Raw genomic sequence first — 13,298 nt, 5'->3', positions numbered from 1 at the left:
GAAGGAAGGAAGGAAGGAAGGAAGGAAGGAAGGAAGGAAGGAAGGAAGGAAGGAAGGAAGAGAGCGCCATGTATCAGCTACTTTTATAGGCAGGGAACAGCTGTAAGATTGCAGGAGGGTAACTGTTATTTCATTCTAGCTAACTCCCCAAACCTTCGGCTATCATTGTCTGAGCTCTGAGGCAGGAGCTGAAAAGACATAGCTGTCACATCTCAGTGGCAGGGAATTCAGAAATAATTTTTATAATACAGCAGTTAAAATTAAGATGAATTGCCCTAATATGTAGGAAAGTATGAGTCAACAGCCCCAAATTAACTCTCTTTGGAAAAGTATGTCTGAGGAATCTTACTGAAAGTCAAGGCAGAGCTAAACTTGATAGTCATCTTCTTCTTCTTCTTCTTCTTCTTTTTTAGAGTTGTGAATGTCACGTGTGTTTGCACATGAGTGTGCACGCATAAATGGAAGCTGGAGGTCAACACTGTATGTTTCCCAAATATGTCCCATCTTGTCTTTTTTTTTTTTAAATTATGTGTGTGTGTGTGTGCTTACACAAACTTACCTGTGCCTGTGCATATAGGAGATGAAGAATTACAGAACAGGTACTGGCTCTCCTGTAATGGGAGCCCCCATGTAGGTGCTGGAAACTGAAGCTGAGTCCTCTACAACAGTAAGCATTTTTTTTTCTTTGTTTGTTTTTTGTTTGAGACAGGTTTCTGTGTAGCCTTGCCTGTCCTGGAACTCACTCTGTAGACCAGGCTGGCCTGGAACTCAAAAAGATGAGCCCACCTCTGCCTTCCAAGTGCTGGAATTAAAGGCATACGCCACCCAGCTTACAGTAAGAATTCTTAGCGGCTGGGCCATCTCTCCAACCCTCTCCACCTAGTTTTCTGAGACAGGGTTTCTGTGAGACAGGGGCTCACTGATTCTGCTGGGCTGGCTGGCTAGCAGGCTCCACACATTCTCTCGTCTCTGTTCTCCAGGGCTGCGATTACAGGCACTGTGCCCTGCACGGCCACTTTTTAATGGAGTAGTCCATTTGCAAATGAGCATCCATTTACAGCTTTAAGTCAGTGTGTGAGGCAGAGAGACTCAGAGAATTCCAGGTGTTTGGGACACAGGGCATGTTCCTCACAGTCAGGTTTCTGCTTTTGACTTAAATATTCCAGTTATTTCCTTGACTACAGAATTCTGCCAAGGAGAGAAAAAGAGATCTCTTTTGTCCCCAGCCAACTTCCCTTGAGATCGAATTAAGTTTCCTCCTGGCCTGGCTGCTGGGTAAGGGGAAGTGGATCCACCTTGAGACGATGAATGGCCATAATGTCCACAGGAACCAGCCTAGACCTCTGGCTGGGTGTACCTCCCTAGCTCTGTTGCTTTTTCCTATTCTCCTCTGACGTCACTTCCCTCCAGTTTAAAAATCACCTCATGCTGAGTTAGTATAAGCCACACCTCTCAAACATGGCATTTCCATAGAGCATGGAGAAACGGGCAAGAGAGACTCCACTTGGTTGAGTCAGGGACAAGTGCAGCCCCAGCCCAGGTGCTCTTTAAGAGCCTCCTTGAGGTGACAGAGCAGAGGATGTAGGCTAGGGATCAATCCACCCAAGGAGTCGCTGACAGACGGCACTGAAGAGTCCAGTCACCACAGGCGTTGCCTGGGGAAGCTGAGCTTTGCCCCTGGGCACATCCAGAGAGTGAAATGTTCCACAGTGGGGGTGGGAGGTCATGCTCCACTGAGTGTAAGCTCGTGTTTCTCTTGTCCCGCAGGCTCTGCTCTCCTGGGCTTGGCAAGGGATGCATGTCAATGTTTCTCACATGCTGCAGCCATGCGCCTGTCTCCTGCCCTCTTTTCCTGCACATCTCTTCACCCTTTCAGCCAGTACCCTGCGTTGCTGCTGGCCTCGGGCCTACTTTGTCTAGTAGGAGGAAGTTGCAGATTTAGAAAAGGAAATATGAGGACTTAAGATGTTTTGTCCACAACAGACTTCTTAGTCCCAATTCTCCAAGTCTTTCTGCCTCCTCTTCGCCAATGAAGAAAATCCTGGCTTAAAAAATTATATATAAATTGTATGTGTGTGTGTGCATGCACAGGTGTGTCATAGCCACACACTGGTCAGAGAAAACCTCATAGGATTCAGTTCTTTCTTCACCCATTCAAGTCCTAGGGTAACTCAGGTGATCGCCTTGGTGGCAAACAAGATGCACGACATCACTGGCACCAAACCTGGTTTTTAACGGTATCGTTAGATTCATTTGCTTTATCTTATCATCTTATTGATGATATGATTGCTGGAGACATTTTAATATTAAAAACATTTTTTGTTAAAAAAAATCTTACAAAGTTTTCACCCAAACTGGAATGAATATGTACATATTCTTACACAGGTAGATGTGAGCTCATGGAGTCCTGTGTCAGACCACTCAGAATCATAGTTCAAAGGTATATAATGGTGCTATAGCAACTTCTATTCGCCTGATGTAATTGACATCTTGGAGACTTACTGCCTCCATCTGTTAACCTAGGCCTAGGCCTGGAAGCTTCTGGTCTCCATACAATCTAATCTAGGCCTGGAATGTTTTCATTCTCTGAGACTTATTGTTGAATAAGCACTCTCTTTCTACCTCTTTCTGAACCCTGGTTGGCTGATTTAACTCAGCTGTTCTGGCTCAAACCATTCTCCTAGCTGATTTATTCAATCTGGCTTCTCTCAGCTTCTGACTTTTTGTTCTGCTTGGCCTCAACTAACTCTAGCAATATGTTCTAATCTTTTGTCTCCTTCTCATTCTCTGGATCATCTGACTTCACTGTATCTAGCTTGTTCTCTCTACAGTCTGTCTCTGTAAAACTGTCCTGCTAAAACTGCCTCCTATCCCTCCACCCCCCCATCTTAGTGCTGCTCCTTTTTAAGTCACCTCTCATTCCTCTCTGTTCTTGTGAGAGATGGGCATATCCTATTCTGTCAAATCTTTCCCTGATTCATCACTTTGTCTGCCTCTCAATTAGACATCACTTTCAAACATGGCTGCTTTCTTCTACCAATTAACTTTGCCTTCATTGTTTAGAATCTGTATTTCAGCCAGAGTAGCCATGTTGCTGGGTTAAAGTCCCTCTACAGGATGGAATTACCTCAGTGAAGACTATATATATATATAATTTTATGTCTTTTCTGCATGTATATGAGTACCATGTGTCCATGGAAGTCAGAAGACAGTGTTTACTGCCATGGAACTAGAGTTACAGATAGTTGGGAGCTACCATGTGGGTAGGAATTGACTTATGGTCTCTGCAAGAGCAACCAATGCTCTTAACCACTGATCCATCTCTCCACCTCACCCCCACCCTCAGTTCCTTTTACAAGTCTCTCAGTCACATAGGAACTCTTGTTTTCCTTGAATGCTCAGAAAGGAGACACAAGTGCATGGTGTGCGGTTCCAGGGTGAGCATCCGGGGTGGGGGTGAAGTCATGGGCCCTCAGAGCAGTGCTTGACACACAGAGAAGGGAAGGAGAGGGGTGCCCGAAAAGAGAGGGTGCTGGTGAAACATGTTAGAACATGGTACAGCAGATGCTTTGACATTCCTAGTGTCTCATGGAAGCTCCCAGCACACACAGCCCTGGAAACTAAAAGAATCCACATCTGCTTGGCTAGTTCCTGTTCTTTAAAGCTGCACCTAGCTTAGGATATGAACATCTCCACATTCCTGGGGACCAGATAAACAGGAAGAAGAAGAAGAAAATGAAGAAGAAGAGGAAGAGGAAGAAGAGCAGGAGGAGGAGAAGAAGAGGAGGAGGAGAAGAAGTCCTTTGACTGTTTCGTACTCACCCCTCTGAGGCTACTATGGCTTGTAGCTCCCAATGCTTTTGCAAGTGCTGTCACAGTCAGCACCACTACCTCTTCCCCAATTGTTTTTTCTTTGGGACTTCACAGACCATCTCTAAACAGTGGGATCCTGACACACTGACAACCTGAAATCCTTGATGTACCTAGGAAGAACACACTTTGTCATGTCTGGTCTTTTGCATGGGAGTAGAGCAGGAGATGGAAGAACTAGATGCCCTGGAAAATGGCTGCTAGAGCTCAGAAACTCGAAGGTTCTGATGACTCACAGCCCAAAGCATCTGCGTTGTGTTTTCTATGAGTGTAGATCCACTATGGAGCTTCTTTGCATTTAAAATATATGCAAATACTGTTCTGTAAAGTGCTTTCAATTTGGAAGGTAGTCTGAGGGTTGTGTTCCCAGCTGCCTCCAACGTTGGAGCCAGGGAGGTGGAGTCTGGACCAAGGGAAGGTACCCTGACATTTTCCTATCACTCCTGCTAGCTGTGGGCTAGAACCTCTCTGGTCATTTCCAGCAGCCCTTATGTCCTTATTCTCCTGCTTTTTTTTTTTTTTTTTCTTTTCTCTGTCAGCTCATTCTGGCTCACTGAATTCTTCTAAGCCACAGGGTTTCTGGGTTCCTCATTGCACATGGGTTTGGACAGTGATCTACCTTAAGGGTTTCTTCCAGAAGCAATTAATCCTTAGACCTGAAGGGAAACTATGGTGATGGACTTGCCATTATCCTGCTAGCAAGGCTCTGAGGGTAGAGGTCACTGATGAGGAAGTTGCAGATTTGAAGGACACCCTCTGCTAGGACTTGAAACTAAGTTAAGCATTCAGCTCCTGTTGTTTTTAAACAAAATCCCAAAGGTTCGATTTTACCAATAAAGACTCAGGAGTCAGACGGTGGGGTGAAAGCCTACTAACTCAGAGGGGCAGAGAAAGCACCCAGCTGATCTTTCTACTCAGCTGAGGTCCCAGAAGGGAAAAAAAAAACAAAAACAAAAACAAAAAAACAAAACAAAACAAAAAAACCCTTCTCCTTCTCTATGCTGTATTTTTTTCAAACCAAATGTTCCTCCTTTCTACTTCCTGTGTGCCTCTCTCCAGACTTCCTCTCACTCTCTGTTTTTTTTTTTTGTTTTGTTTTGTTTTGTTTCCCTATGTTCACTCCCTGACAACTGGTTGCTTGCTCTGCCTGTTGACCTCTGGTTGACTTTATTTAATCCTGTTTACAGAAAGTGTATGCTAGGGCTGAGCCACACCAAAACTAAAAGCAGGTTTTTCAAGTACACAGTCTCCGGGTTCACAGTGTGATCAAATGTCCTGCCACAAGCCACCTTCAGTGTTGCGGTTTACACAGCCAAGTGAAGTCACTGACTGGCCTGACATGAGAAACACTGACTCATTCTGTGTATTTGTGTGTCCCTGTATGTACACGCACATGCAATGCGAATACTCAGGTGCACATGCTTGTGTCTATATATGTACACGGAGGTAAAAGGTCGGCTTCAGGTGTCATTCTTTGGGTGATTCCCATCTTGGTTGTTGAGACAAGGTGTCTGGTTAAACGTGGAGCACACCAGTTCAACCTGACTGTTCAGTGAGCCCCAGGATTCGCCCGTCTCTGTCGTCTCCTCAGCACTGAGGCTGCAAGCACTCACTACCACACCTGGCTCTTTTCGGTGGATTCTGGAGGTTGAACACACATCCATGGCGTCTACATGAAACGCATTAGTGACTGAGCCATCCCCTGAGCCCATGCAGGCTTGCTCTTGCAGGATGAATGGCATACTGCTTCCTTCCCTGACATCATATCTTCTCTAGCCTGGCGGTACTTAGGACTTGTATTCCGCACTGTGCATTCACCAAACATTGCTTCAGTTTTAGGGATATTGGACAATTCCTCCCAGAAGTCTCTGCATTCGGTGGCCGTCCTGTTCCTGGTCCTGGGTCTGGGCGCTTCGGTGCTGAGCTCAGTGTTCACGCTCTACAACAGCATCAGCAACCCTTACCAGACATTCCTGGGTCCTGTGGGTGTCTACACCTGGAACGGACTCAGTGGTGAGTTTCCTGAGAAGACTCGTGCACATACACGGCACACACACACCTGGGCGTATATGTGCGTGCATGGGTACACATAAACACATATGTGTGCGCACATGCACATTGATGCATGCTCATGGGCACGAACGCACACACATTTGCTCTCCTTCTTGCCCTCATAAGGAGCAACTTAAACTCCAGAGTTGGCATGCCTGGATGGCCAAGCCACAGAGCCAGGGTAGGATTCCCCTGGGACCAACACTCTTCTTGTAGCTAGGAATCTATGCAGCTAATAGGTGATCTTGTTATTTTGTGGGTGGGTGCTGGGGTGGAGGATGGAGTCCGGATGGGGCGTGGATCCTGCTGTGTCTCCGTTAAAAGACTCTCCATGGGTTTTGTCTGTGTACTTCAGTCCCCACACCTGCCTAGTGGGACTGAGACTCCACTTGGGAGTCTTCAGGGACTTGGATACAAATCCAGATATAGGTCCCCGGTGTCAAGGGTCCTCCGTTAGTGACCAGAGATCCCTTGCTGCTGGGATAAACAGTGAATCGCTCTTGTTTTTGCTCATGTAACTCAGAGCCAGCAGAAGCAGCGGCCTCTCAGACATGGCTGAATTGAGAGATTATGTCTTGGGAAGTCTGTTTCCCTTCATAATTGCATACATTGATTTCCCAGTGTGTGTTCTGTAGCTGCACAGTTGGTTCAGTCCTCTTAAAGGTCAGTTGTTAGGGCTGGAGATATGGCTCAGTGGGTAAGAGCACTGGCTGCTTATCCAAAGAACCCAGGTTCAAATCTCAGCACCTAGTTGGCAGTTCAAAACTATCTGTAATTCCAGTTCCAGGGGATCTGCCATCCTCAAACAGACATACATGGAGACAGAACACCAATGTAATACACCAGTGTATTTATACCAATGTATATAAAATTTTTTTTAAAGGTCAAAGGTCAGACGTTTGTTCATACCCTGGACTCTGGCAGCAGCCGCTCTAGAGGAAAGGCCTGCCATGTCCCAGGAGTCGGGAGAGTGTCCTCAGCCCAGTTCATGGACTCCCCCACTGACATGACCTGATCATGGACTGACAAACTAACCTACTAAGTTGACTAAGGACGTTTGTCCATACTGGAGCTGGTTCTCCAGCTTTAGAGGCACATAGGGAAGAAGCAGTGGCTTCCCAGAGAAGGGGGGATGACAGGAGGGTACGTTGAGCCTGTACTGCCCTGTCCACAGCCCATGAGGTTTCCAGGAATCGTCCCTTCAAAGCTATAGCCTCATTGCTTTTCCTCTGCGGTGGGGGACAGGCTGACTGCACTTGTGTCTCCCCACATATGTCTGTGGAGGAAAACAGGAAGAGGAAGAGTCTGAAGAGTCTCCCCTCCATCCTGCCTACATCTAGCCACAAAGGGCTATGTAGTGTGGAGAGAATTCCCCAAACATTTCTTCTGCCTCAGGGCTATATTCTAACACAGAGGGAGAGGCTATGGGTTGGGCCGGAAAAGCACCTATAATGGATGTGTAAGGGGCAGTTATGATTTCTGACCTGGGTCTATAGGAGGCCTTTGGGCAACCACAGGAGTTGGGAGTATCATTTTGTATCCTGATGCTCAGTAAGCCAGATTCTGCGCTCATATGCCCTCCAAGAGCCTTGATTTTCTTCCCTTATCTGGAGGGTTATAGAGTTTTGTGAAAACTTGGTTTGCCAGAGGCTGATCCTGCAGAAAGGCTTTTGCGCAGTGTTGATGATGTAGCTTTCCTGGCCTTTGAGGCACAGTGAGGGGATGGCTGATGTCAGACTGACTTTAAGGCCCTGGGGCCAATGAGAATGCTACAATCCCCTGTGGCACTAGGCTTGCCCATGTTCTCCTGGGCTGGCAGGTGGTGAGCAGGCCCAATGGGCAGAAAAGGAAGGGGATTACTGCGTTTGTTTCTGATGGAGAGAAACAGCATAACACTGCCTGAAGCCTGTGCCCCTGACCTCAGTTTACACTGGCTCAGTGTGGTTGGGATTGGCTACAGGGGGTTTTAAGGTAGGTTGGATCCAGAGGGACCTTCACAAATTGTCTCCTCCAGACGTATTGTCCCTCTACTAGAGAACACAGCAAGCAAGGAGTGGGTACCACGGCCCAGCAGAGATGGGCCCCTCCAGAAGCCCATGTCTTCATGCCATTATGAACTGCTCCCCACCCACCCCTGCCTCCAGTAGCCCTTCTACCTTCAACTCTGGAGAAACTGTATAGTCAGCCAGGCCTAGAGATGAAAGCCTGTACTTCCAATTATTGGAAGGCTGAGATGGGAAGATTCCCCCAAGTTCAAGATCTGGCTGGCTACAGAGGGAGTTTAAGGCCCTACTCGATATAAGTAATGAAGAGTGTTGGTGTGGTTCAAGGATGAAACTGTTGCTTACTATTTTTGAGGTTCTATATTTAATTTCCAATTCTGCAGGGAGGAAAGAAGGAAGGGAGGGAGGAATGAAGGAAGGAAGAAAGGAGCGAGGGAAGAAGAGTGAGAAAGGAAGGGAGGGAGGGAAGAAGAGTGAGAAAGGAAGAGAGAAAGGGAGAAGGAAGGAAGGAAGGAAGGAAGGAAGGAAGGAAGGAAGGAAAGAAAGAAGGAAAGAAAGAAAGAAAGAAAGAAAGAAAGAAAGAAAGAAAGAAAGAAAGAAAGAAAGAAAGAAGAAAAGAAAGATTGATTGATTCAGCTAACCAGAAGCAGTGTGAAGCCCAGGCTCCAGGCATCTGCCTCTCAGGTGCCCAGATAGTCGAGGTGTCTGTGTTCTGGCCTTTCCCTGTGCAAATCAAAGGTCCAGACAACCCAGTTCAGGATACAGGTATTAACCTTGTGTTCATTCCACCCCTTTCACGATCAATTAAGTTTTTATAGGAAGAAACTTCACAAGAGGAAAATGAAGGATAATGAAGGCGTAAGAGGAGCCCAGTGAGCATCAGAGGAACGAGACTTTTGTTCATGCAACTAATTAGGAAATAAAGCCATTATTTTGTGGGTGAGGTGTATCATCAAGGGCTGTTCAAACATTCTCTTCATGCAACTGCCCCCCTAATTAGCCTCCCTCAGAGGAGCATTTGGGGAGCTTCTTTACCAGTGGGTTAAGACACAGCTCGATGTTCAAGAGTTCATATTCTGCGGGTCAGCAGATTAAGGATCCCAGATGGTCTTCATCTTGGGGACCCCTGATGTATCAGATGCCACCTGATGCCCCATCTTCACCCTCACCTCCTCCCACAAAGTTTTTTTTTTCAACATTACTGGTACATGAATCACTTGCCACATATATTCCCCACTTGAAGCATACTGTCCATTGGGTTTTGGCGTGTTCATAGACGCTGCACACATCACTAACCCCCACTTTGTAAGTATTTTCACTAGCTCAAAGAGAGACCTCATGTCTCCCGGTTACTACCTGCCTCTCACCCACCTAAGCAACTATAAATCTGCTTTGCTGTAGCTGCTTCCTGAGTATCTACAGTGGTTCAAGGCCACAGTTGGCTGAGCCATGCAGAGTGAACTATCTTCAGCAGCTATCTAGAGCCTTCCTGAGTCCATGTTCGGCATTCCTGAGCCCGTGGTTCTCTTGCTCTTGGCAGATATCACTCCTCCCTTTTGGGCATGACCTTGACCCACCGCCCTCTCCTGTTCCTGTGGGGGTGGCTTCTTTCACCTGCGATGCTGGTGTTTTTTCCAAGTCTTGTTTGTCCATTTACATCTCTGCATACACTCACCATATCTACTCTCACACTCACTCACACCTGCTACTTATGTGACCTTAGGGCACAAGCTGTGGAGTAAGCCAGTTGCTCAGTGACAACTTCTGACAGGATCTGAGCTTGCAAGTCAGATACTGCTCTGAATAATATTTAGTATTACATGCCTAGAATGCAGTTTATATCTTATATCTTATCTTTACATTCTCCTTCATCCTGAAACACTATAGAACCCCATGTAGCTATTCAATAAATTCCTTTGGATTATGTGTCCCATAAAGAAAGTAAGTGATATTTAAAATACATCAGAATGTGGGAGAAAAATGAAGCTGAAAAGATGACTCAGCAGTGACTGCTGCCCAGTTGTAAGGACCTGAATTCAAATCCCACCCTACCCCATGGGTGGTCCACAAACACCTATAATACCTGCTTCAAGGGATCTGATGCCCTATTCTAGCCCCTGTGTGTGTGTGTCTACACGTATGTATGCATGCATTCATGCAGACACATGCTCGTATACATATAAATAAAATAACTTTAAAACATGCATCACAAGGATAGGTAGATAGCTCAATGAGTAAAGTGATTGCTGAAGAGAAATAAGGACCTGAGTTCAGACCCCAAGCAGCCAAGAAAAAAAGCCAGGAAAGTGGTACATATCTGTAACCACGTTCCTGGGTGGGCAGTGATGGGTGGAGACAGGAGGTCTGGAGGCTTGCTCCTGAAACAGAGAATTACACCTTCAGTGGGAGACTCTGTCCTCTATTATTATTATTATTATTATTATTATTATTATTATTATTATTATTAATTAATTAATATTAATAATAATAATAACAACAACAAGCAATAGAGAAAGACACCTGGTATTGTCCTTTGTCTGTATGTGCACACACTTGTGTCCACATTCACAAGAAATTGCAAGAAATGCAGAAACTTTCATGCAAACATGTTTAGACACAAATAATGTTAAGAATGCCTCCTTGTGTCATTTATGAAGTTCAATCTTCTTTGCAGCATCTTTTGTGTTCCTGACCATGGTCCTGTTTGTGGGAAATGTGGAGTCCAACCATCTCTCAGAAAAACTATCCCAGAAGCTTTATCCAGACACCACCAACCAGAAAGTAACCCACAGTTACGGATACTCATTTTGGCTCATTCTGCTTGTCATCCTTCTGAATATTGTCACCGTGGTCATTATCATTTTCTATCAGAAGGCACGATACCAGCAAAAACAGGAGCAGAGGAAGCCGGTAGAATATGCTCCCAGGGATGGCATTTTATTCTGAGTCCTGTCTCATCACACATGTACTGTCTCTGCTGGTAGTAACTGGCTGGGTCCTCTGGACACTGCTTGGCAGAGTAACTGTCAGGTGCCATAGCTTCTGTAACCATGACACCATGTTCTTCCTAGACAATGCTGGCTTGCACATTTCTCCACAGGTAGCCCTCTGGAAAGGGTTTTCTCGCAGGGGCAAGAGAATGAGTGGGAAAGGCTGTGGTCTACAGTACTCCTAGAAGATGTGATCTGGGGCTTGCAGGTCCTTCCCACGTGGCCTTGATATCTATGGGAATAAAGGTTTATGGGGTTTTGTTTGTTTGTTTGTCTTAATTTATTTTATTGCCTTTCCTGTGACCATCTTAATGGATTGTATCCCCTATGGGATATCCTCAGGAAGGATCAGGGCATTTTACTCCACTATAAAAAAAAAAAAGAGGCTTTTAGGCACTTGTTTTTCCAGTCAAGAATTAGACACAAAAGGATAAACGATGAAATGGCCTTGTGCTCTGGTCTCTTGGTGGCTGTCCTGGCTTACAGGTTAATTTCCGTTAATAAGGGCTAGACACATGTAGAACTTAGGCCTTATGAAGCCCTGCATGAACAGATTAGAGGTAAAATATAGTCATTGTGGTCACTTTTTCCCCAGTAGATAGACAACCAGCAAACTGGGAAAGGCACCAAAATTTATTCTACATGTTTTTCCAGTAAGATATTTCCTTTGAAGTATGTGAGAACCCTTCAGCCTTGACTTCTATTCTACAAGCTGCTAGAGCGAAAACTGATAGATTGAAAAGTGACCCCGTCACGTGTTGATGGAGTGGTAAAGCAGTATCTCTGTGACAAGCAGTGGGTCTATGACATCCTCAAGGATAAATGGCTTTCAACACCCAGACTTAGAGACATGAGCTGGGTTCCCACAGTGTTGCCAGCAGCATACTGGGTCCTTCCTTCGTGGCTTTTACTATCAGGCAGTTGAGACAGAAACTTAATAAGCATTTACTTGACTCCAATTAAAACAGTTGCTAGGGGTGGAGGCCACCCCTCCATTGTAGAACACTAAGGTGCCTAGCAAGATGTGCAAGGCCCTGGATTCCGTCCCTAGCTCCATAAAAATAAAACAAAAACATAGTTACAAACTTGTGCTGTGTTTCGAAAGGATGGTTCTCTATCACGCACTACCTTGAAGATCTACTAACTCAAGATTACACTTATCTGTTAAATTATTAAAAGTTTATTTTATTTCCCTTGTTGTGTGCACATGTCATGGTATGTGTGTCTGTGTGACTCTGTGTGTGGAGGTCAGACAGCAGGCTTCAGGAGTTGATTCTCTCCTTCTACCCTATGAGACCTGGGGATCAAACTCAGCTTATCAGGTTTGATGGCAAGCACATTTACCCACAGAGCAATCTTGTGGGCCTACTATTAAATTACTATAAAATTTGGGTTTGGGCAACAGTGGGTCAGTGGGCAAAAATGCTTGCCACCAAGCCTGATGATCCTATTCCTCAGGACCCACATAGTAGAAAGAAAGAGCTGATTCCTGCAGCTCTGACCTTCACGCATGCATCGTGACGTGTGCATGCTGATAACCATAGCCACCCTTCCCCACTCAAAATATATGTGTGAACATAAGACAAAATAAAACTTAAAATGACTCATTCTTGTTCATCTAAAACTTTGGAATATATTTTTAAAACATGATTATAAACAGTAAAAAATTATTAACTTTAAGTCTAAAAGCATTTATATTCTTTGAAGGCCTGAGTTTTCTGTTGGATTTTTGATAATGTGACCATGTAATGAAGAGGAAACAGATGTGGGTGGCTGGCCCATGCCTGTGATCCCACCTGTCACAAAGCAGGAGATCACCACAACTTTGAAGTCAGCCTGGTACATTGGGAAATTAAGTCAAGGACTTCATAAAGAGACTGTCATGGTTTGAATGAGAAATGTTTCCCATAGGTTCCTGTATTTGAACACTTGGTCCCCAGGTGTTCAGGTCCCAACTATCTGGGAATGTTTTGGAACCTTTAGGGGGTGGAGCCTTGCTGGAGGAAGTATGTCAGTGGGATGAGCTTTGAGAGTTCACAGCCTCATCTTACTTCCAGTTTGCTCTCTCTGCCTCCTGTTCCTGGTGTCTGCCCTGCCAGTTGCTACTATAACTCATCACCATTGTGGACTCTCCTTCTCAAATTATAAGCCCAAATAAACTCTTTCTTTGTAAGTTGCCTTGGTCATGTCATTTCATCTTAGCAACAGAAAAGTCATTCATATAGATGGCCTTGCCTCAAGCAAGCAAGGATACAAACAAACACTACTTCATCTTGTGATGAGATAGGTTACAAGGTTCATGCAATATCTATCTATCTATCTATCTATCTATCTATCTATCTATCTATCTATCTATCTATCTATGAAACATTGTGCTCACCAG

At 45.2% G+C, this 13,298-nt stretch overlaps 1 protein-coding gene across 1 annotated transcript in view; it reads left to right on the top strand.

Moving 5' to 3' along the window:
* Positions 1-13,088, top strand: part of Clrn3 (clarin 3) — an 18,434-nt gene extending 5,346 nt beyond the window's left edge. Inside the window, exons 2-3 of the mRNA XM_055608982.1 lie at positions 5,704-5,883; positions 10,600-13,088. Coding sequence (XP_055464957.1) covers positions 5,704-5,883; positions 10,600-10,871 — 452 coding nt within the window. The 3' untranslated portion in view covers positions 10,872-13,088. The remainder of the gene's footprint in view (positions 1-5,703; positions 5,884-10,599) is intronic.
* Positions 13,089-13,298: the final 210 nt, after the last annotated feature.

This window comes from Psammomys obesus, unplaced genomic scaffold (genome assembly GCF_907164565.1).
Source record: "Psammomys obesus unplaced genomic scaffold, mPsaObe1.curated_primary_1811, whole genome shotgun sequence".
Classification (NCBI taxonomy): Eukaryota; Metazoa; Chordata; class Mammalia; order Rodentia; family Muridae; genus Psammomys; species Psammomys obesus.
The sequence above is the reverse complement of the archived record's forward strand: the minus strand, read 5'-3'. Positions and strand labels throughout refer to the sequence as shown.